At 45.6% G+C, this 22,408-nt stretch overlaps 2 protein-coding genes across 2 annotated transcripts; one reads left to right on the top strand and one right to left on the bottom strand.

Annotated features, from left to right (window-relative positions):
• Positions 1-741: 741 nt before the first annotated feature.
• Positions 742-1,737, bottom strand: LOC115400736 (putative nuclease HARBI1). Its single transcript, XM_030108755.1, has one exon. It carries the CDS (start codon positions 1,735-1,737, stop codon positions 742-744), a length of 996 nt encoding a protein of 331 aa, XP_029964615.1.
• A 16,610-nt stretch (positions 1,738-18,347) lies between these two features.
• LOC115400896 (alpha-(1,3)-fucosyltransferase 4-like) lies at positions 18,348-20,111 on the top strand. Its single transcript, XM_030108956.1, has one exon. The coding sequence runs from the start codon at positions 18,418-18,420 to the stop codon at positions 19,519-19,521; it is 1,104 nt and encodes a 367-aa protein (XP_029964816.1). The 5' UTR covers positions 18,348-18,417; the 3' UTR covers positions 19,522-20,111.
• The last annotated feature ends 2,297 nt before the right edge of the window (positions 20,112-22,408 follow it).

Genomic DNA, 22,408 nt, shown 5'->3' with positions numbered 1-22,408 from the left:
TCCTTCCTCCTTTAAGAGCCCTGGTCGTAACAGATAGGTGTCATGTAACAGTTGCATAAAATGAATGTTTGCAGGAGGAGCGAATGAAGGAGGGCAGTCAGTGGAAGTGGCTCTCCCTCATGGAGGAGGCGATAGGCAGCAGACCGTCTGTGCGGCCTCCCTGCCTCATCGCCACCTCTGGAGAGGAGAGCCCTTCCACCTCTGCAGCATCGTCAGAGCCACAGGATGAGGATGAGGGAGAGAGAGAGGGAGAGAGCAGCGCCCCAGCAGCCAAGAGGTCCAGGCAGAGTGTGCTACAGTACTTGGAGAGAGCGGAGAAGAGGGAGGAAGAGAGAGAGAAGAGAGAGGAGGAAAGAGAGAAAAGAGAAGAGGAGAGACAGGAGAGACTTTTAAAACTCCTGGAAATAATTGTGAAAAAAAATTGAGTTTGGTTTGTTTTTGCTGTTTTTTATGTTCACTGTAAAGTTCCAAAATTTAACAATTTTATAATAAAGAAATGAAATTAGAACAAGGATGATTGATGAAGAAAAATTGATACACTATTTACGTTTTAGGATAGACAATTAAATGAACTATTTTAATAAACTATTTACATTATATTAATCTGTTGCTGTACATATTAACACTTATTTTAGAACAAACGTGAACTAAATGGCACAAGTAGATTCTGAAGTATGTGATCTGAAGGCACAGCTACCTTAGCAGGTAGCTGTGGAAGGCACCAACAGTGTATTCATCAAGTCAGTAATCGTGGTCCCGGAGTGCCTGATGCCTTTCCCTCGGAGCAGACAATGCCGCTGCCATGGCTGCCCGCAGTGACTCCCCGCTCTGCTGGCCCTGGTTGTCCTGCTCATGGTGGACAGCCTCTGTCTCTGGCTCCTGGACTGGCTCCGGCTCCAGCAGGTCCCCGTGGCGAAGGCAGAGGTTGTGCAGGACAGCGCAGCAGGCGATGACCTTAACAGCAAAGGTGGGTTGAACCTCCAACGCCTTGAAAAATATGGCCCGCCACCTGGCCTTCATGATGCCAAATGCTCTCTCCACCACAGATCGTGCCCTGGAGTGGTGCCTGTTGAACCGGGCCTCAACAGGGTTCCTCACAGGCTGCCTGTACGGCGTCAGGATGGTGATGGGCCGTGACAGGCAGGGGTACCCACCATCACCAAGGAGGACGAAGCCGGCGGGAGGATACAGCTGCTCCATGTAGATGGGGCTGTTCCTCAACACGCGGGAGTCATGCACCGAGCCAGGGTAACCGACGAAAATGTCTAAAAATCTCCCTTGGTGATCAGTCACTGCCTGAAATTGTACCGAGTGGAACAGCTTTCGGTTGAGGTAGCACTCAGCGTGCTCTGCGGGGGGTGTAATTCTCACATGGCAGCCATCTATTGCCCCCACAACCCTCTGAAAAGAGGCACACCCACCCAACTGCTGGAAACCAGTAGAAATGTCTTCCAGTTCCTCTGCAGGTGGAAATGAGATCAGGCGCCTCCGTATGCTGAGGATCTGGTCTGCCACCCGGTGGGCAACATCGCAGACTGTGGACCTGGGGATGTCAAAGGCCCTCGCTACCACCCGGTAGGAGGTTCCACTGGCCAGCCAGAAGAGGAACACCAGGGTGTCCAGGTGCCTCCCCCAGCCCTGGTGATCTCTGGGCCAGAGCAGGTCAGTGAGGGCCGAGATGGTGGTGCGGTGCAGCCGGAAGTCTGGCCGGAGCTCTGAGTGGCCATCAAAGTACATGGCCAACAGGGGAACCTTCCTGTTGACCACACAATACAGTGCCAGTGGTGTCTGGGGGGGGGGGGGGGTTAGTTTGTTTTAATGACTAACCTAGAACCACTTTGCAGCTTTAAGCTCCTGAAAATGCAACTTCTCATGGTAGCATTTGTGGGAGTTTAAAGCTGTGCAAAATGGTTCTATTTTCTTGTTTTGTAGGTTTGTCTTTTGCACTTCAATATTATTATGTCTTTCTTCTGTTGTTGCCTTAATAAAAACTAAAACAAAAGGTTGGTGACTTTGCATGTGTTTCTTAAGGGTAAGTGCTTTATTCACAGGTTGAAATCTGGATTTTCAGAGGATTTATTCCTTCCTGTATGTATTCCTGTTACCATAATTATGCAATATAGTTAACACATTAAAGGCCCGTCCATGCTTCACATGTCCGCGTGGGTGCGCGTTGGTCCGCGTGACGTAAAAATCGTCATGAATTCCTGTCCGCTAGGGTCCGCGCGGACCGATCCGCGGACGTCCGCGCAGCAGCCAGAAATTGAGACAGCGTTGCGCATTGCGCGCAGGTCGCAGAAGTGTGCGCCTGCGCCAGAGCGCCAGAGCAAACAAAACATGACGGTAAAAGTGAAAGTAGACGGAGCTCCAGCCTGATGGCTCCACTTAAAGACATCGAAAGAATGAGAAACTCGTGGAAAGAGAGAGAGACTCTGTCTGGAGGGAGGAGAGGGTTTGCAGACAGAAGTGAAAAAGTAACTAATCGCTCCGGCGCCGCCCCGCTATTCAGAAACAGAAAAAAAAGGCTAAATAAACTTTAATACTTAAAGATAATGGACTGACAGTGTATGTGCTTAATTTTCTCTAAATATCCGTAATAAAGGAGCAGATAAACAGTCTGTAGAGCCGGAAAAGCTTCTCGAGGCTGCGTGGATCACCGCGCCTGCATGAGACGCGCACAGCTGAGCTCAAAATGTAGCATGGGAGAAAGCGCGTCCGCATCGGTGGTGCGCGGACCTTCCAAAGCGGACGCGGAAACGCCTACATGTGAAGCATGGACGGGCCTTAAGTCAGAAAGGATGTTGTCAATGAAAAACCTGTTTTCCCCCTGTATATAATAATAACGCATTGGTTTTATATAGCGCTTTTCAGGACACTCAAAGACGCTTTACATTGCATTATTCATTCACACCATACTGGGTGGTGGTAAGCTACTGCTGTAGCCACAGCTGCCCTGGGGCAGACTGACGGAAGCGAGGCTGCCAATCTGTGCCATCGGCCCCTCCGACCACCACCAACCATTCACTCTCACAACTTTCATACTAGGCATGGTGGGTGAAGTGTCTTGCCCAAGGACACAACAACAGTTTTACGCCTGCGGGAGCGGGGATCGAACTGCCAACCTTCCGGTTATAAGACGACCTGCTCTACCATCTGAGCTACTGTCGCCCCAAATATCGTATATGGTCATTTAGTTTGCCAGACAGCCGCTCGCGCTGTGCGCTCGTAGCTAAGCTACTCGGTTCAAACAGGACGTCAACCATGAAGCTCCAGGTCCATTCTCCACCTCTAACCTGTCAGTCACCATAACCACACAGTTTGTCCTCCAGTCCCCTGCCTGCTACGTGAGGAGAAGCGGCGCTGCCGGCACGAAAACAACTGCAAATCGTCGCGGCGCAGCCGGCATCGCTGCACCACGATTCCCAGAATGGCTTGGGACCGGTCACATGACCAGACAGCCGCTAAGCGCTGCGCGCTTGTAGCTAAGCTACTCGGACGTCAAACATGAAGCTCCCAGGTACATTATCCACCATCGTGATTAAAAAAAAAAAGAAAGACGCTTTTGGCCGAGTTGGTAAGCAGCTTATAGTCAAGTCCGCACCGACCAACTCGGCCACTCGAGAGCCCCCCCCCCCGCCCGCGAGGCCGCCTTGGCTTGATGCCGACTTGGCTTGATGCCGAGTTGACTGTAAACCCCCCTCCCACCCCCTGTCCACTCCTGCCTCCTTCCCCCCGCCCCAACCCAACACACACAACCCACTCACTCATACTGACACACACACATGCACACATGCACACACACAACCACTCATCCCTAAACCAAACGCACACACACACACTCACATTCCAACACACTCACACACTCTCACGCACACGCTAACAAGCACACACGCACACGCTAACAAGCACACACACACACACACACACACACACACACACACACACACACACACACACACACACACAGTCCATCTTACCCCAAACACACTCACATTCCCGCGTCATCCAGCTGTCACATCCTGTGGGAGACCCCCCTGGAAGGCAAGGGAACACCGAACTCCACATCCAGGACCCCCCACCACCCACAATTGCCGCCCCAACCCCCCCACCCCACCGCTGCAGACAGATATGCACCCCCCAGAGCCAGCAGCCCCCCAAACCACAGCCGCTACAAACCCCAGGCCTGTGGGGAAAACAACAGCCCCCCCCCCGCCCCACCCCCAACCAGAAGGAATCCGGAAAACGGGGGCGCAGAAGACCCCATTGCCCTCCCTCCCCCCCTCCGTCTCGTGAGTGTTGATGGAGTATATGTTGTTTGCGATTAAAATTTGAGGGTCGGTAACCACACCGTGCCGCGAGTGAGGCCAAACGAGCAGTCTCATCCACCTGAACAGCCCCACCCCCGACACAGCGCGCCAAGACCCCCCGACGTGTGTGTTTGTATGTATTTGGTCGTGTTAGATGACTAATGGTGCATTCACACCGGACGCGTCGCAAGCGTCGTGAGCGGCGCTTTTCTATGCAAAGTCTATGGTGGATGAGCGTCGTGGAGCGGCGGGCAGCGGGGCGGCGCATCAGGAGCGTCATGAGCGTCGCTTTTCCAGCGTTTCGAGCGTCGACGCCCACGACGCTCGTCCCCGGCGTCAGGAGCGTCGTGAGCGTCGCTTTTTGAGAGTTGGGAAAACTGAACTTTCGACGCGCTGCCGCTGAGCGTCAACCAATCAGAGACGATCCCTCCGGTGCTACGTCACTACGAGTGATCCGAGCACCGATGCGGGCCAGCCAGTGTTGCTAACTTGACGACTTTCTCGCTAAATCTGGCGACTTTCCAAAGCCTCTTGGCGACGTTTTTTTGTCAAAAGCAACTAGCGACAAATATAACAACCTTCTCTGGTGCTCTGGAGACGTGACAGGACGTCTCGTTGCTGTCGTCAATGAGCAGCGGGTGCTGCGTGAGCCCCTCCCCCGTCCCAAAGCGCTCACAAGCGGTCAGTCTCAGCAGCGCTCCCCGCTGCAGTCAGAGCAGAGAGGAGCAGACCAGCCAATAGCCACTTTTCCGACGACGACGCGGTCTAGCTTTATTTAACAAATAAAGCCAAGCCGCTCTCCTGATGCGATCCGCCATAGCTGGAAACAGAAATCAGCCTCCTGCGCGCCAATTAACTGACGTGCATCAAGAGCGTCGCGAGCTTTGTGACCACCCGGTGTCAAGCGTCGTGTTTAAAGCGTCACAAGCGTCAGCTTCGAGGCGTCCCAAGCGTCGACGACGCCCGGGACGCGTTCGGTGTGAATGCAGCATAAGTGCAATTAAGACTGAGAGGCGAGCCACTGAAGCATGCAGTGATTGGGGCCACTTAGATGTCCCCCTCCACCACACCCAACTTGATAAGCCCGCCTCCCAAAGCCCTACGTGTGTGTGCATGAGAGCGGGGGGAGAGGGGGGTCCGGGGATGCCGCAGCACCCCCGTCACCCCCGTCGTGGTGGGCGGTTCTTGACATCTGATCCACCCAAACGGAGCCATATAAAACCCTGCATCACCATTTTCTGTCCTTCTAGATCTGCTGGGTGAGTGGCCTGTTTCTTTCTCTCTGCTGGAGGCATACATTCAGGCTTTATGTAGGGTTAATGGCTGATTTTGTGAACAAATGCTGCAGAAAGAGTCATTCTTTAGTGAAACGTTGCTGTTGAAGAGCGATTTGGAGCTGAATAACCTGTTTGCTGGTTGTGGAGAAGTTTTATGGCTTGAGATGGTTAAATAAGCTTTCTGTGATAACACCTCCAGTTTAAGAGACAAATGTTGGATTTTCCAGAGGGTTTTAGTCCACATAAGGCACTGCAGTGCTGATTGAGCAGGTTTTTAGACATTTTGAGGGCTTTTTGTGGTGTTTGCTGTGACTCTGGTTAGCTTCGGCCTGCTAGCGTTTAGCATCGCTGCATCCTGCTTCTGCTTCAGCTCTGCCTGCAACAGACGTCATGTGGTGAGGGAGAGAGCTTTGTGTCTTGTGCTTGGGGATGTGTATTACTACCACAACAGTGTGAGATGTTTTTCCAGTCCTTTTTTCCTGCTGTAATGAGCTTAAAAACCCCGCTACCTCTGAGCTAATGTCCGTGTTGCTATTGGCATAGCTGCAGCCTGCTTGTGCTGTAACTCTGCCTCCACAAACGTCCTCTGGTGGGGGAAAGAGCTTTATCCCTGCTGCTTGGGGGGGTGTATTACACCCAGGATATTGTGAGATGATTTTCCAGTCCTTTTTCCCTGCTGTAATGAGCTTAAAAACCCTGCTAGCTCCGTGCTAATGTCCATGTTGCTATTAGAATTGCTGCTGACTCACTGCTGCTGTGTGGCTGCTGCTGGCTTGGTGAATGGTTAGAACATTGCAGAAGCTCACTGTTCACTCCTTCTCTGCTCAGAGTCAGATGTGGAGCTTCTGTCACTGCTGTCAAGACTAGCCATTTTAAAGTCATATTTTTTATTAAACACTTCAGTGTTTAGCTCCGTAGCTCCTGCAGCATTTGATCTGTTGACTCCAAATCAGTTGTGGATCGTTACTCCCATGTGTAGTTCAGACAAACCTCTTTGTGGTTCAATTTTAAAGCGATACTTTAACATTTTGGCAAATTGGCCCATTTAGCGCAATTCCTTAGTCATTTCGAACAGCATACTTACTTTTTTGTGAGGCCGAGTTGTTGTTTATTCAGAGGCGAGAAAAGATATGTACTCATACTTACCTGTCTATGGTCTAGATCCGTTCACATTGAAGTGATTGATGATATGACAACAGACGCTTTTATCAATGCACTCAGAGCGTTTATTGCCATCAGAGGACACGTTCGCCAGCTCAGATGTGACCAAAGAACCAATGTTGTTGGTGCAAGACGAGAATTCACTGAACTTATGAAAGGGATGGATGATGAGAGATTGAAGGCTCTTGGATGTGAGTTTCTTATGAATCCACCTGTGGCTAGCCACATGGGCGGCGTATGGGAGAGACAAATAAGGACGATAAGGAGCATTCTGACTGCCATTCTGGACCAATCTGGACAAAGGCTTGACAGTGCTTCTCTCTGGACTTACCTGTATGAAGTCATGTCCATCATCAACAATTCTATTACTTCAGAAGCGCCGATTAGAGTCATCGCAAACAGCTTGGACTCTGTGAACCCATGATGATTTGGGGTTCTTATGTCAGATATGGCCATGGCAAAATAGCAAACGTTTTTTGTGTCAATTTGCCATTTAATTGAGAACAATTTGAAGTGTGTATCATGAGAAGAATTATTATGTCATGACAAGTGACAGTAGGTATTTGTAAGTGCAGAGACAAACACATTGTACGTGCTTTTATTACGTGATGTGTTTGATTGCTCCCCTTTGAACTATTTATTTTTTGTTTATTTTAGAAGATGTAGAAGGTGAGGGAGAGATGAAAACATTCCAAAGCGCACTAAACGTGACTTCCTCAAAGTGTGTCCCCTCGTTGTTTCCTTCTCCTTTTTCGTCTCCACGTATTTTTTCTGAATTGTGCGGTCCGTGTACGGCAGCAATTTTGTTTGCGGTGAGGACCACAAAGTCCAATGCATTTGTTCCCTGCAGTAGATTTTTATGAGTACCAGCTTTGGTGCAGAGGAGCCGCTGCGCAAAGATTGGGGCTCGTTTTGTGCGCAGCGAGCCAGAACAGTGAGATGCCGGTGAGGAAATTATCAAGGAGAGAAAAAGAAGTAGAAATGCCTTTGATTCAGAGGGGAAGTCATTCCCTGAGGACTTAAATTATACAAAAGCAGCCAATAAATGAGAAAAGGTAAAGAGAGACTGGTTGACTTTTAGTCAAAGTAATACCGTATTGGCCCAAATGTAAGACAACTCTGATTATAAGACGACCCCTATTTTTCAAATATCATTTTGTGAAAATAAAAATATTTTGAAGACAATAAGATTACTCATAAGAAAACTTTTAATTTTACAATTATTTAAACTCAAAAACTCACAACAGAGATAACATTTCACGTGATTTAAGAAAAAAAAATTACTGAAGTATTAAAGGGGCTGTATCATGCAAAATTCACTTTTTGTATGTTTTAACCTTGTGATATAGTTATGTACTCACCTAAAACACCCCCAAAGCGTTTTTTTCCTTTGTGCCTGCGTGTTTAAGCTTTCCTCCTGTTTGTGCTGCTCGGAGAGGCAGCCCCTCCCGCACCCGTGAAAACGCTCTGTTTTCCCACGTTGACGTCACACTGTGAAGACGGCTCCTCTGAGCCCCCCTCCCGCAGGCCCTCGGCAGTCAGCGTTGCTGCTTTTTGTAACTCCGATTTCGAGGATAAACTTTAACCATCGTCTGAAAGCAACAGTCAAGCAAGAGCAAGAGTCTGAAGGGTCTGAAGGGTCTGCGCTTGGTGAGTTTCTCACAGGAAAAGACGTTTTTGCGTGTGGAGAAGCGAGAGCTAAAGAGCTAAAGCTAGCCAGCGTATTTGTTTTGAAGCGCTGATTGGTTGAAGTCTGCTGTCAGTCAAAGTCCACAGGGGGAGAGGCGGGATTTTCAGTGAAACGGAGCGTTTTCTCTTCCGGGTTTCAGAATTAGCCCCAGAAAATCTTTTATTTCACACAAAATTACTTTTCCTTAGCGCCAAAAATAAACTATTACCATGTTAGAGCCATTTCTAGGGTTTGGACTAGCTAAAGAAGCATGATACAGCCCCTTTAAATAAAAAATATATTCTCTTTCTCAGAATAAGCAACAATAAGCAACAATTAAGTAGCTTCAAAGGTTCAATAACTGCAATATTGATGTAAATAACTTTATAACCATCAAATTCAAGTTCTATTCAACTTCATGAATATTAACAATTCAACCCTCTGTGAATGTTGGATTCAGTTTGGCATGTAGATAACAGTTCTTCAGACAGAAAGCATAGGGTTTCAGCTGGTCTGAGCTTTTATTACTTTCTCCTGAAGGCACTGTAAAACTGAAACAAACCAGATATACATAAAAGTGAACATATACACATGTAGTACCCTGGTTAAATACACGTAATTCATATTTAATTTTATAAATTTTTTTCACAGAGGTGTTTTTATGTGCATTTAAAGCAGTTATGCATGAAATTATTTAGGTTCGAAGTTCATTTTAACTCTGTTATTGAACGTTACGGGAAATTAATCTGGAATCTTTGGTTTCCGATTGCATTTGAAGGGGTCAGTGTTTTTTTTTTTTTTGGGAGGAGAAGGAAGTAGAAGACGGGAGAGAGAAACACCTGGAGAAGAAAAGAGTTTTGGTTTCAGCATCTAACAGGAAGAAAGAAACTGAGTTTGAGTAGATTGAAGCTCTGATTGACGAAAAGGAAAGCAGTTCATCAGTTGAGTGCACGTCGGTGCGGCGGAGTTTTTTTTTTTGGTCGCTCCAACTCCAAGGAGGGGTGAGAAGAGAGAGAGAGAAAAAAAACGGTTTAACGGCTGAAGAAGAGGAGCGGCGAGAAACGGTTGCTGGAGGACGGGAGACAGGAGGACGGAGGTGAAGGAGGACAGGTCGCGGAGGCTGGTCTTTTCGGCGTTCTCAAGTGGATGTGGATCCTAGCGAAGTACCGGTGGAGAGGATTCCACTAAAGGAAGTATATCATTTGTAAGAGGTACATTTTCATTTTTTTTTTCCCTTCTTTGAGCTCCAACATGCGCGCCAACGGCTGGTACCAACAAACTGAACTATAAAATCCCGGGTATTTCATTTAGAAGACATTGGTTTTGGTGACAAGAGTAAAAAAGTGTGTGTATAAATTCATCAAATAAATGTGGGGTTATGATTGTTAAATTGTGTGATCCCAGATGTAATGTGTATCAGAGTGAGGGGTTAACAGTGTAGGACAGTTACTCACATTTACAGTTTTAGCTCCAGAATTTGCTAACTGGGCCTGTCTGCATCCTAGGCAGAGTGTAAAGATCGTATTTGTCATCATTGGTTTTCATCTAATAGAAGTAGACTCCTGATTAATTCATTTCTGGGCCTTATTTGAGAACTGCCCTGTCAGAGGTATACAGACACTGTGACTGGATCTTGGGTTGATTAGAAGGGCTACACACAAGATGTATCACAACATCACTTTCTAAAAACAAAACAAGACAGTATTTAAAATCAAAGCCGCTAGCTCAATGGAAATGGCATTAACATGCTAACGGAATTAGCATCTGCGTTGAAACTTCAAAACAAACTGACAAACTCACAAGTATAAATTTCACCTGTACCCTGAACATCAGCTAAGTATATTTGAGCACTTACAGGCCGATATTTTCAATGCGCAGTTTGAAATGAACCTAAGAAAGACAAACACCAGCCACACTTGCTCAGTGTTCTTCTCACACTGCTGTAGGCTCACCCCTAAATTCCACATCCTCCGGTCCGCTCCGTCTGCGCTCAGCTCCGCTCCGGTCCGACCGCCACAGCAAATACGTTGCTATTTAGCTGATTACTTTAGCTGATTCCTCAGCCTCCGTTCTGCTCCGCTCAGCTCCGCTCCATCAGTCCAAAATAGAGCCAAGGTCTATTTTCTCTCCAGTTCGGTCCGTCCAGGTCTCCGTACGCATAAATTTCCACAGTTCAGATGCACCAAATAGGAAAGGGAACTCCAACAACCTCAGGTTTTATACAAAATAAAATCATTTTGTCTTTATTAAAAACTTTAAACTGTTAAATGACTTTTTTTTTTTTCCGTCACATTAATTGTTGGATATATCACGAATAGACATACCATACTGATTAAAATATACACTTTAAAAAGCGGGCAAACAAAAATTAAAACACACTATCAAGTTTTATTTGACAAACTTCTGTTTTGCCTGTAATCAAGCTATAGTCGAACGTTTCTGAATGTTTACACAGCTGCATATATGACCCATTTGCAGGCTATTGTCCATAAATTTCGTGTTTTCTACAAAATACATAGCCTATTCAGGACCATGTATGCATTTTATTCTGAATGGCCCGAATGTCAACATCCTGTCGCACGAAATTCAGCGTGTTGAAGCACAACAGCCATGGAAGAAGAGACGCTGATTTTGGAAGTGGAGAATCATAACATTTTATATGACCCCAGTCATCCTTTCTACAAGGATATACAGAGAAAGATGCCAGTGTGGCCCAGACTGCTCAGCTTTTGGAGGTCCGTGCTAAATGGCGCTTCTCTGCGCTTCTCTGCTTCTCCGGCCGGGCAGAACAGAGACGCAGCGGAGCAAAGCACACCCTGTGGGTTTTGAACAAACGGAGCGGAGCTGAGCGCAGCACAAACTTACGCAGTGGAATTTAGCGGTTACACTCTGTCTAACTCACTACGTCCCCCTAATGGGGCAGCTGAGCCACTGCATGCAAGCAGAGGCAGTACAGGTCACCGGTACTTTGGCTCCATTTAGTCCTCGATTATAGCACGACCCCATTTTTGAGAATACCATTTCTGGAAAAAAGTATCATCCTATATTTGGGCCAATACGGCAATTCACTTTATTGCATACCATGTGTGCTTTTCTTCCTTGTCCAAAAAAAGCCTTTCTCTAGTGCACTGACCAGTCAAAATGGGTATAAAATATGTGATGTGAAGTGGCGCCGAATGTATGACAAAGTCCCAATCCATGGGAGGAGTACGTGAGGCACATAGAGACTGCTGTTTAAGATAGAAGAATTTGCAGGGACCTGTAATGAAAGAGACGAGTGTTGATTATCTGTTAAACAAGCAGTTACAAACAGAAATAGATAAAAATAGGGCCAAGTTGGAAAGACTCTTGGATGTAACACTACACTTGGCATCAATACACTTGCCTTTCAGGGGCAAAACCAAAGACTTAGATGACATTCATAATGGCAATTTCCGAGGCACACTAGAGCTCTTGTCTCATTATGATCCTCTGTTGAAAGAGCACTTTCAAAAAATCAGGGACAACAAACAAAAACACAAAGAAGGAAAAGGAACCAGCCTGACACATTATCTTAGCTCTGACAGTCAAAATGAGTTTCTCGAATTATGTAGCAGTCAAGTTCTGAAAAGAATTCTGCAGGAACGAGAGGAGTCCATCTATTATTCAGTCATCTGTGATGCTACACAGGATATATCTCATACTGAGCAAAATGTTGTGTTGCTATGATAGTATGTGAAATATGACAAAGAAACAGACGACTGGGAAATTACTGAAAGATCCTTGAATTCAAGGATTTTCATAAAAAAGATGAAATGAGATAGCAGAGATGATTAATAATGTTCTTCATGACCATGGGATAGACATCAATAATTACAGAGGACAGGGATACGACAACGGGGCTAAAATGTCAGGGAAAACCAAGCTCAAATGCTGAAGAAAAATAATCTAGCTATTTATTCTCCTTGTGCCTCCCACACATTAAATCTTGTTGGTGTGCATGCTACAGAGTCAAACCCAGAGGTTTTGTCATTTTTTTTGGCTGCATTAATCGCTTGTACACATTTGTAAGTGCCAGCCCAGAGCGATGGGCCATCTTCAAAGAGCAAACCGCTTGCTCATGGCATTACCATAAATTCAGAACAAATTTTTAACAGCTGCTGCATTCCTGCACTGTAAGGACTGATTATTACCAAATCATCCGCATACATAAGATGGTTCACAACTGAGGAGCCAATGACACATCCTGTTTTACAGCTGTTCAACTTTGAGGACAACTCATCGATATACACATTAAAAGGAGCTGGAGACAGAATTCCTCCTTGCCGAACCCCATTGCTGACATGAAAGGGTCAGACAAAACACTGTCCCACTTTACATGCATGATCTGCTTTGCATACCAGAACATTAAGATACGAACCCAATATTTAGGAACACCTCGATTTATTAATTTCATGAATAGCTTATGAAGATTTACTCTATCGAATGCTTTTGAGGCATCAATAAAGCAAAGGAATACGGTAGAGTTCAGGGTCAGATATTTTCCAACTATTTCCTTTCATGCATAGATGCACATATCAGTGCCACGTCTCTTTTTAAAACCAAATTATCACTTGTAAGAACATACATCTCTAATCTTGCATATAGAATATTCTCTAGTACCTTTGAGAGGATACTGGCAAGAGCAATTGGTCTGTAGTTTTGTAAGCTATTCAATTTAGCCGCCTTGTCTTTGATAACAGGAACCAGGATAACAGAGGTCAGAGAGTTCGACAAAAGTCCATGGGTTAAAAACCCTGTAAAACACATAGACAGCAGTGGACATAATCTGTAGCTTGAATATTTCAGATGCTCAGCTGTTATGCTGTCCAGCCCACAAGCTTTGTTCTTTCCAAGCTTCCGAATTGCATCATAAACTTCACTAGTACGAACAATTACACCCTCAGTCATATCAACATTATCAATTACAACATTCTCACTTTTCACAGAGTTAAATAAGTCACAATAGTGTATTCGCCACAATTCAGCAATATTTCCTGGACCACATACATTTTCTATATTAGATGGCAGTGGAGTTTTAACATTGTTCATGACTTTGACCTCATTCCAAAACCCGTAGTAATCATGGACCTGTAGTCTTCTAGCAAGAGCATCTGCTTTCATTGTATTTTCATTTCTTGTAATATAACGAAGGGCATTCTTAAATCTGGCATTAGTGGCTTTTTTAAGTTCAAACAAAGATCCTTGTCGAGGCTTCCCTGCTTCATGCCAAAGGCTAAAAGCTTCTCTTGCCTGCTCATGATGCTGGGCCACAAAGTCATTCCAGCCAGGTTTAACAAAATCACTTATGCGCTTCCTGCTCTGAAAACAAACGGCACTCTTTTTAAGAACATCCACAATGCTGTTATATGTGGCACACAGTGCATTATAATGCTGTTCGTCCTTACAGTTTGGATCAAGACACTTCAGTGCCTCTCTGGGAAGTGCAATGTCCTGCAGCAGCACATCAGTGATGGCTGCATATTTGTTAATATCATCATCTGACACTTTAGACCAATCCCGTTTATCTGTCCCATAGTCTTTTGATTTTTCCACAAGCACCGGTATAGTGTCCATATCTACGACAATACTTATAGGTACATGATCACATAAAGCATGACAATATAAGATATCAATATGTCTCAGTGATGCCTGGGCATCTGCTGTACAGACACAATGGTCCAGCCAGGTGGTGGAATGCCAAGCTTCACTAATGTAAGTAAAGCTAGTATTTGGGAGAAGCATTTTACTGGAGAGAACCATATTATTGTCCACACAAAACTGCATTAGATATTTTCCAAATGAAGATGGTTTGCCTGACAAGTCAGCATTAAAATCCCCAATCACATAAACAGAAGTTGTGTCATTTTCATTAATGAATGATTTTATAAATGCTCATTTGTTTTAAAATTCATCTTCTGAATGATATGACTCATATGGCATGTAAACATTTAAAATTGTACATTTCTTATCATTGAGACAAACTTCCCAGCCTATAGCCCAGTCAGCGTGCAGTCTTACAACTTTAACAGCGTGATCATACTTTACATTCCCCAGAATGACAACACCACCTGGGATTCTACCACGGACAATCCTTGTGCAAGAACAGTAGTAGATTCACCAGTACCATGAAAGTCCTTGTGCAAAGCATTCAGTTTTTCCAAGTCTTGCTTTGGAAGCCAGGTCTCTTGTAGGCACAAAATATCACAGTCCTCCAGGAGAGCATCGACAACGCAGTGACTGGCTTTATCAGCATCACTGTGGCCTATGCGCAGACCACTCGCGTTGTATGTTACAATCCGAATGTTTGTTTCAATCAAGTGTCAAATGTCACTAATGCTCAGCATTTTCAGTGTCACTGACAGTGTTTGCAGTGCTTCCAGTGCCAGGGGCGAGCCCAAAGGTAGCACTAGCTTTGCCCCTGCGTGGTTCATAGCCTTACAAACACACCATCTGGCCAGAGCTCAGGCACATACATATCTGCAACTTCCTTACACTCTGCAGTAATGTGAAAGGAGCTGAATGTCCCGTGTGCACTCTCAATTGTGGGACATTTAACAGCTCGACCCAGTTTTTCTTTCAGGTATTCACTTAGCGTGTCTTCTTCCAAACTTGGTTTATACTTTGTTGCAAAAACACTCACCAGCTTCGTCTTTATGGCGTGAATGTTAGCAACAGCTCCGGTTCCAACGATGCCCGAAGTTTTGCTATCACGCTTAGAAGCACCGGCTTTACCCAAATGAGGCTTTAGCTTGCTGGCAGACTTGGCATCCACTACCTTTGGGCGTCTGCCGCGCACAACGACACTCCATGCTTGGGACGGTGGTGGCACTGGCTAAGATGCGCACGGCGCAGAGCGAGCATGTTCCCCGGCCTCTTCGCCTGTTGCTCCACCGGTGTCAAGCAGCTTGTCCCCGCTGTTGGATTCCAGGTGGCGACCTTGTTTCTCCATTTCAGATATGCGGCCGTCCATAGAAGCCGAAACAGCACGCAGATCTTCGCAAATGCTTGTTTGCTTTTCGATAGACTTTTTCATCAAGCCAATTCCATTGTTTAACTGCTCCACCCGAGTCAGTAGTGCTGCAGCATCAATATGATTAAATGAAGCAGGTGGCAGATCATCCAAAAAGTGAGAGATGAATCTTGGTATATTGTCCCCACACTCATGTAGGACTTTTAAGCATAGCTTCACATTATTGATGTCTTTTTGCGCGCCTTCATGCGCAACATTGCGCTGAGGGGTGTTTGGGCAGACCTCAAACAGAACTTTCCTTGAGGCTTCAATGCGCTCAGAGCTGAAACTGTTTGTTACAAGCAAAACAATTTTGTCATGGCTCATTGTCCTTAATTTCACCACCATGAAGTTCAAAAGTTCATCTTCCACAATGACTTTGCCATCGTTGGTTTAAAAAATCTCTGGTTTAATGCGTGAGAGAGCACTCCCTGCCACACGACGCACCTCATCCGCCATGTTCCCCTCCTCCAAGTAACTGTCAAATTGTCCTTTTCACAAATATGGGAAATAATAGTCAAAAATATCATTAAAATGCAGAGTTTTATGTAAACAGCACAAAATATTTTGACCAGCCTTATGTCCGGCGCTACAGGAGCCCAGTAAAATCTCTTTTTATGGGGCCCAAACTCCCATGTGGCTCCCCTGCCACAAAATAAAATGAAATGGAGAAAACACGAGTGTTTTTCCACTTGAATTTTTTTCAGTTCAACTCCACTCAGTTTGCAGGGTTTTCCATCAGTGTCCAGTACCTGCTAAAAGGTACTTTTCAGCTTTCACTTGGTGACTCGTTGACAAAAACACACCAGACTTGTGAGTGGGTGTGTTGAAGTTAACCTTGAAGAAATGTGGATCCTCATTTCATACAACTCTCAACCACATGAGGTATGGATCCAATAAAAAACAGGGCAAGAGGTGCGTTTGATTATCAAATTTGATTTGCGTACACACAACAATGCCTTCAATGTCTTTTGTGATCCCTCATTAAAAATATTAAGTTCTTCCTCGCTGATCACACATAGAAGTCGCATATCGGGTGCAACAGAAGGTTCTCACTATTGCGTTACTGGCGGCGCCCTCCTCCAGGATGTTGAGATCCGGATCCCATTGCCTGGTTAAATTTAACTTTGAACTCCACGAGACCATTTAGATGCAGATTTTAAAAGCAAATATTCAGACTGTGAAATTGTTTTTTTCAATTGAAAAATTCACATTCAGGAATAATTCAAATTCACTTTGAACTGGAACAGGATTTTCCCCATGCAATAAACTTTTTCACCTTTTATCACGGTGTAGGAGTCTGCTGTTGGGTTTGGCACTGATTCATGACAACAGCACTGGAATTCTTTCAGGCACACACCCAGGTAAGACTGGTTTCACCGCATAGTCATTTAAGTCTTCACTACTCTGAAACCAAATTGCACTTGAGGTGAGGTTGTGAGAAAATCAACATTAAAGACGGGAGCTTGTTTGGTACCGGCTGGCTGCTCTGTGCTCGCAGGCGACAGGGCAAACATGCATTCAGATTTGTCCCTCATCAAGAACTCTGCTTTTAAAGGGATTTTCTCCTTGGTTGGATTGGCAGCAGTGAATTTTCTGTTGCTTCCAGGAATCTGCCTCCTCCACCTGTCGGATGTGACGTCGCATATCGGGTGCAATAGAAGGTTCTCACCACTGGGCTACCAGCAGCGCCCTCCTCCAGAATGATGAGAATGGTCGGGCCTCCATGGTGTTGGAACTGTGATCCCAATCAGCAGCTCAGAGCTTGTTGAGTGAGGCAGGAGATGACTCGATGCAGTCTGTCATTTGTGCAGCCTGAGAGCTCCCTTCTCGGTCTGCTGCTGTACATAATGTACATCTGTGTAAAGATGTTAAATTTTTGAGGTTTCCGTCAAACTCTGTATGAGAGTTTTTAATCAACAGCTGTTGGGTCACAGTTGTCATCCATTCACTGATCACAATGTCAACGACTCGTGTGTGCTAACTATAAACATATAAGGTCATTGAGTAATCTGAGAAGTGACAGTTGTAAGCTAAGAATCACAGTAAAATCAAAAGTAGAAAACATGAGTTTTTCCAGTTGATAGTTCTCAGTTCAACTCCACTCAGTTTTCTCAGTTTTCCATCATGGTCCAGTACATGCAAACAGGTACTTTTTCAGCTTTCACTAGGTTGAGGTTTGAGTTGAGCTGAAGAATTCAGATCACCAGAGGACGAGTGACAGCGACTCGTTGAAAAAAACACACCAGGCTTGTGAGTGGGTGTGTTGAAGTTAACCATGAAGAAATGTGGATCCTCATTTCATACAACTCTTAACCATATGATTTATGGAGCCAATAAAAGACAGGCCAATAGGTGTGTTTGATTGTCAATTCAAATGATTGTCAAATGATTTGCGCACACAAAAAAATGCCTTCAAAGTCTTTTGTGATACCTCATTAAAAATATTGATTAAGTTCTTCCTCGCTGATCACACATAGAAGTCGCATATCGGGTGCAATAGAAGGTTCTCACTATTGCGTTACTGGCGGCGCCCTCCTCCAGGATGATGAGATCCAGATCCCATTGCCTGGTTAAATTTAACTTTGAACTCCACGAGACCATTCAGATGCAGATTTTAAAAGCAAATATTCAAATTGTGAAATTGTTTTTTTCAATTGAAAGATTCACATTCAGGAATAATTCAAACTCACCTTGAACTGGAACAGGATTTTCCCCATGCAATAAACTTTTTCACCTTTTATCACTGTGTAGGAGTCTGCTGTTGGGTTTGGCACTGATTCATGACAACAGCACTGCAATTCTTTCAGGCACACACCCAGGTGAGACTGGTTTCACCGCATAGTCATTTATGTCTTCACTACTCTGAAACCAAATTGCACTTGAGGTGAGGTTGTGAGAAAACCAACATTAAAGACGGGAGCTTGCTTGGTACCGGCTGGCTGCTCTGTGCTCGCAGGCGACAGGGCAAACATGCGTTCAGATTTGTCCCTCATCAAGAACTCTGCTTTTAAAGGGATTTACTCTTTGGTCGGATTGGCAGCAGTGAATTTTCTGTTGCTTCCAGGAATCTGCCTCCTCCACCTGTCGGATGTGTCAAATGCTGAGCCATCTGTCCCTGTTTCAGAGGACAACAACACAGAAATACTACTCCTGGTCTGGCACTACAGAAAAAGAAATCCTTGTGATTGCTGGGAAAAGTTTCGGATCAGTGGGTGTACAATCACTGAAGACAGGAGCATGTACAACAAGGCTGATGCTGTGGTCATGTGGCACCAGGATCATCAAACCATTTCGAATGTTAAAGCTCGGTTGCCTCCAGAGCCACGACCACCTGCGCAAAAGTGGATATGGGGCAACTTTGAGTCTCCCACAAATGTTAAGCGACTGTGGAAATTTGAAGGTATTTACAACCTCACACTGAACTACCGAGAAGACTCTGATATCTTTCTGCCTGTTGGGTATTTAATACCAAATGTGTTATTAGATAAAGTTCCTCAGGCCAGTCTTGCACATCGGCTCAACTCTTCCTCGGATCCTCGTCCTGGCTTTGTGGCCTGGGTGGTCAGCCACTGGGAAAATCGTTTGGAGCGTGTGCGCTTCTACAAACTTCTTAAGAATCACATCAAAATCGACGTGTTTGGGCATGCAGGGACCAGAACCTTACCAAAAGGCAGGGACAGTGTGGTTCAAATGATCAGACAGTACCGGTTCTACCTGGCCTTCGAGAACTCTCAGCATACCGACTACATCACAGAGAAGCTGTGGAACGCGGTGCAGGGCGGCGCCATCCCGGTGGTTCTGGGTCCATCCAGGAAGAACTACGAGCGCTGCCTGCCCCCCGAGGCCTTCATCCACGTTGATGACTTCCCCACAGTGCAGGAGCTGGCCCTGTACCTGCGAAAGGTGAAGGACAGTCCATCTCTGATCCAGATGCACCTCAGCTGGAGGAAAGACTACAGCCTGTACATAAAGTTCATGTGGGGTGAACCGTACTGTAGAGCCTGCCAGGCATTGAAAATGAGGAAAGGCAAGATTGATGTGGTCAAAAACCTTACAGCATGGTTTTATCCATGATATCTCATGAAAAACTAAAGAGTATTTAGGATTCCATGTAACATGATGTGCTTTTAATAAGATTTTGTTGTTTGGCGGGTTGAATTGCTAAACTAATAAACAAAGATAAATATTTTCACTGTGTTTTTTAATGCTAAATTTCTAAAAATACTGCTCTACTTAAGATTCCACAGCGGTGTGTAGTATTTTGTACTTTTGCATAATTGTTGATTGTTTTATCTGAAATTTCCATTCATTTATTGTAATGTATCCTCTTGTTGTAGCGGTCGTGGGGGCCGCTGAGTATCGCTGCATGGGGCAGCCTGCTCCGGAGAGCCGCAAGGCATTGTGGGAGGGACTTATTTTGGACATTTGGGGGCTTATTTGATGGGCTATTTGAGTTGCTGGTGTTATGTTCGTGCCTATTTGTGCTATTTAGTTCTGCTTCTCTTATCTGTTAATTTTGTTGGGGCATCTTCTGTTTTTCATTGTGGTCTCACCTTGAGTGAGAGGGATCGCAGGGGAAATGACCTGGGCCTGTGTGCCACTGTTTGAGAGTGCTTGTTTAGAGTGTTTGTTTAGAGTGCTTGGTGACTTGTCACAATAAAAGCCCTGTGTTAAAGCTCGTGTCCAGAGTTTTGAAAGAGAGAGTTTTGTTTTTGTCCAATGCCTGGAGGTTCCGCCCTCCCTCTGCTGTCATGAGTGACCAAGCCACGCCCCTTTAATTGTGCACGCTATTATCTGTCGGGTGAAAATGAGAGCCTCCGAGTCCTACAGCATCCTACATGTTTAGCTGTTTACGGTGGATGTTCAGCAGACAGTGGATATATCCGAGGTAAGTGCGGCGGCTGCTGCAGAGCTAACTCACCTCTGCCTGGGCGAGCGGCCGTGCTCTCTGACTGCTCCACACTTTGATTGACAACACGAGAATGCGGAAGCTCGAAATCTATTGGCTGACGCTGACCGGCGCTTTTTCGGATAACATGGGGGTCTATGAGACGAAGGCGGGGCTCATAAATACATTTTTATATTGCTTTACGCTAATATTATATTATAGCATCGAACCAGACTGACACATTTAAGCTCTGTTGAAAAATGATACATACGTTGGAAATGAACGGAAACTCCGGACACGAGCTTTAATATGAAAAAGCTCTCATTTTGTTGCCTGCTGCCACTCCAATGCTACAATACTTTAATCATGCACAGCTTTGTGTGTGTGTGTGTGTGTGTGTGTGTGTGTGTGTGTCAAGTGCATGTATGTTTTCTGCAGATTGTCCCCACTTGATAGGATGTCCCCCCAGCTGAAGCACACAGGACTCCACTCGTTGCCTTTTTAGCTGCTTTTATTGCAATAGCAGTAGTAGCAGTGGCAGTGGTTGTGTTTGTTCTGTCAAAAATGGCTGTCAGCTGGTTCTGCCTCCCATCCCCCATCAGGAAGGAGAAAGTCCAGGTGGATTCAATCACCTGATTGATGCCCCTGGCAAGCTGGGTGGAGAGGAGACTTGTCTTGCAGCCTTCCTGCATGGAGCAGGAGACAGCTCACAGAGAAGGACACAGCTCACAATCTGGTAGAGATCAGAAAAGTGTTCCTCCCTGGATTTAAGCTGTGTTCAAAAACAGAAGTGTTCGACCTGGATGGACAGCCGGTAAGAGCTGCGGAATGGTGGCTGTTTAAATATCTCCATTAGCTTAAAGGGAGAAATGTTTGCATTCAAGAGGGCTTGGGACTTTCCAGCTGTGAATGAGAACTTTAAGTTTAATGCTTTCTTTTCATTAAAGTGCTAAGTTTTTCGTTTGCTAGATTTAAGCAAGAATTAAGAATCAGAATTGTCTTTATTGTCATCGCAACAAGTTACCGAAGTTACAAGTGCAACGAAATTGCATGGATTTTTAAGACGCCCAGGCAGCCAATAACGGTGCTCTGTCTTGAAAAGGAAACAGAGTTAAAGAAACTCAGACAGAAATTAGGGGAGGGGGGGATGGTAAAAAAAGATACATCAATTCAGATCACGGTTCCGAAGGGAGTCGTAATTAGAAGTGAGAGACCAAAAAAAGCCAACCTGCGCACATACATAGCCAAAAAACACGAGACAAGTTGCTATCAGACTAACGGATCAGCAGTCGCAGCTGTATCAGCGCAACACGTCATCACCACTAGTCGTCAGCAGAAAGGTGTGGTGGAGACGTTGAAAATTGGGGAGGGAGTGTGTGTGGCATGTATGTGGCATTTCAGTTTATCAGTCCGTGTACGTGTGTGTGGGGTTTGGCCCGCCTCCCCTTTGCGCTCCAACTTAGATGGTAGTTGCCGGGACGGCCTTGAATGAAGCAGTCCAAAGTGAACTTGGGTTGCAGCTGAGAGTGAGAGAGGGAAAATAGAGAGAGCAATCAGTCTTGTCTTGAATCTTCAGGGAGATTTGTTTAGTCTTCCAGGGGCGCCAAACACAATCAGAAGTTATCTTGTTTTGGTGTGGAAGGAGCCGTTTGACTTTCCTTTGCTCGGTTTCTCCACATTTCAGACAGAAGCTGGCTTAACCCTCTCGGCGATGGTGACATCCAACTTGCATCTCAATCGTCCATAACCCAAAATGTCCACCTTTTGAAAGAGTTCGCACAAACTGTCAGTCTCAGCTTTTGCCCGTTGATTTGAAAAGACCGTCCTCCCTTGGACGTCTTTTGTGGTGGCGGTCTTCTTAATCCTCCAGAGGATCAGGTCGCAGCACCGGCCAATCAGCAGCAGACCGATCATCATAAATCCGAAAATGTAATCTTCCACAATGACCTGGACGGACAGGGGTGCCAGGCATGTGACACCCCTCCACTTCTCCCGGGCGTCCATCACATACCCAGCATGCCGAGTCCCGTCCGGACAGGCAGGATCCCCCGCGCCTGTGCTCTTTGTTGAAAG

The sequence above is a fragment of the Salarias fasciatus genome, chromosome 14 (genome assembly GCF_902148845.1).
Source record: "Salarias fasciatus chromosome 14, fSalaFa1.1, whole genome shotgun sequence".
NCBI classification, from domain to species: Eukaryota; Metazoa; Chordata; class Actinopteri; order Blenniiformes; family Blenniidae; genus Salarias; species Salarias fasciatus.
This window is presented reverse-complemented; position numbering and strand designations above follow the sequence as displayed.

Bases quoted from the DNA above. Each gene is read 5' to 3' on its own strand.
- LOC115400736 (XM_030108755.1), bottom strand. From the start codon at position 1,737: ATGTACTTTGATGGCCACTCAGAGCTCCGGCCAGACTTCCGGCTGCAC.
- LOC115400896 (XM_030108956.1), top strand. From the start codon at position 18,418: ATGCGTTCAGATTTGTCCCTCATCAAGAACTCTGCTTTTAAAGGGATT.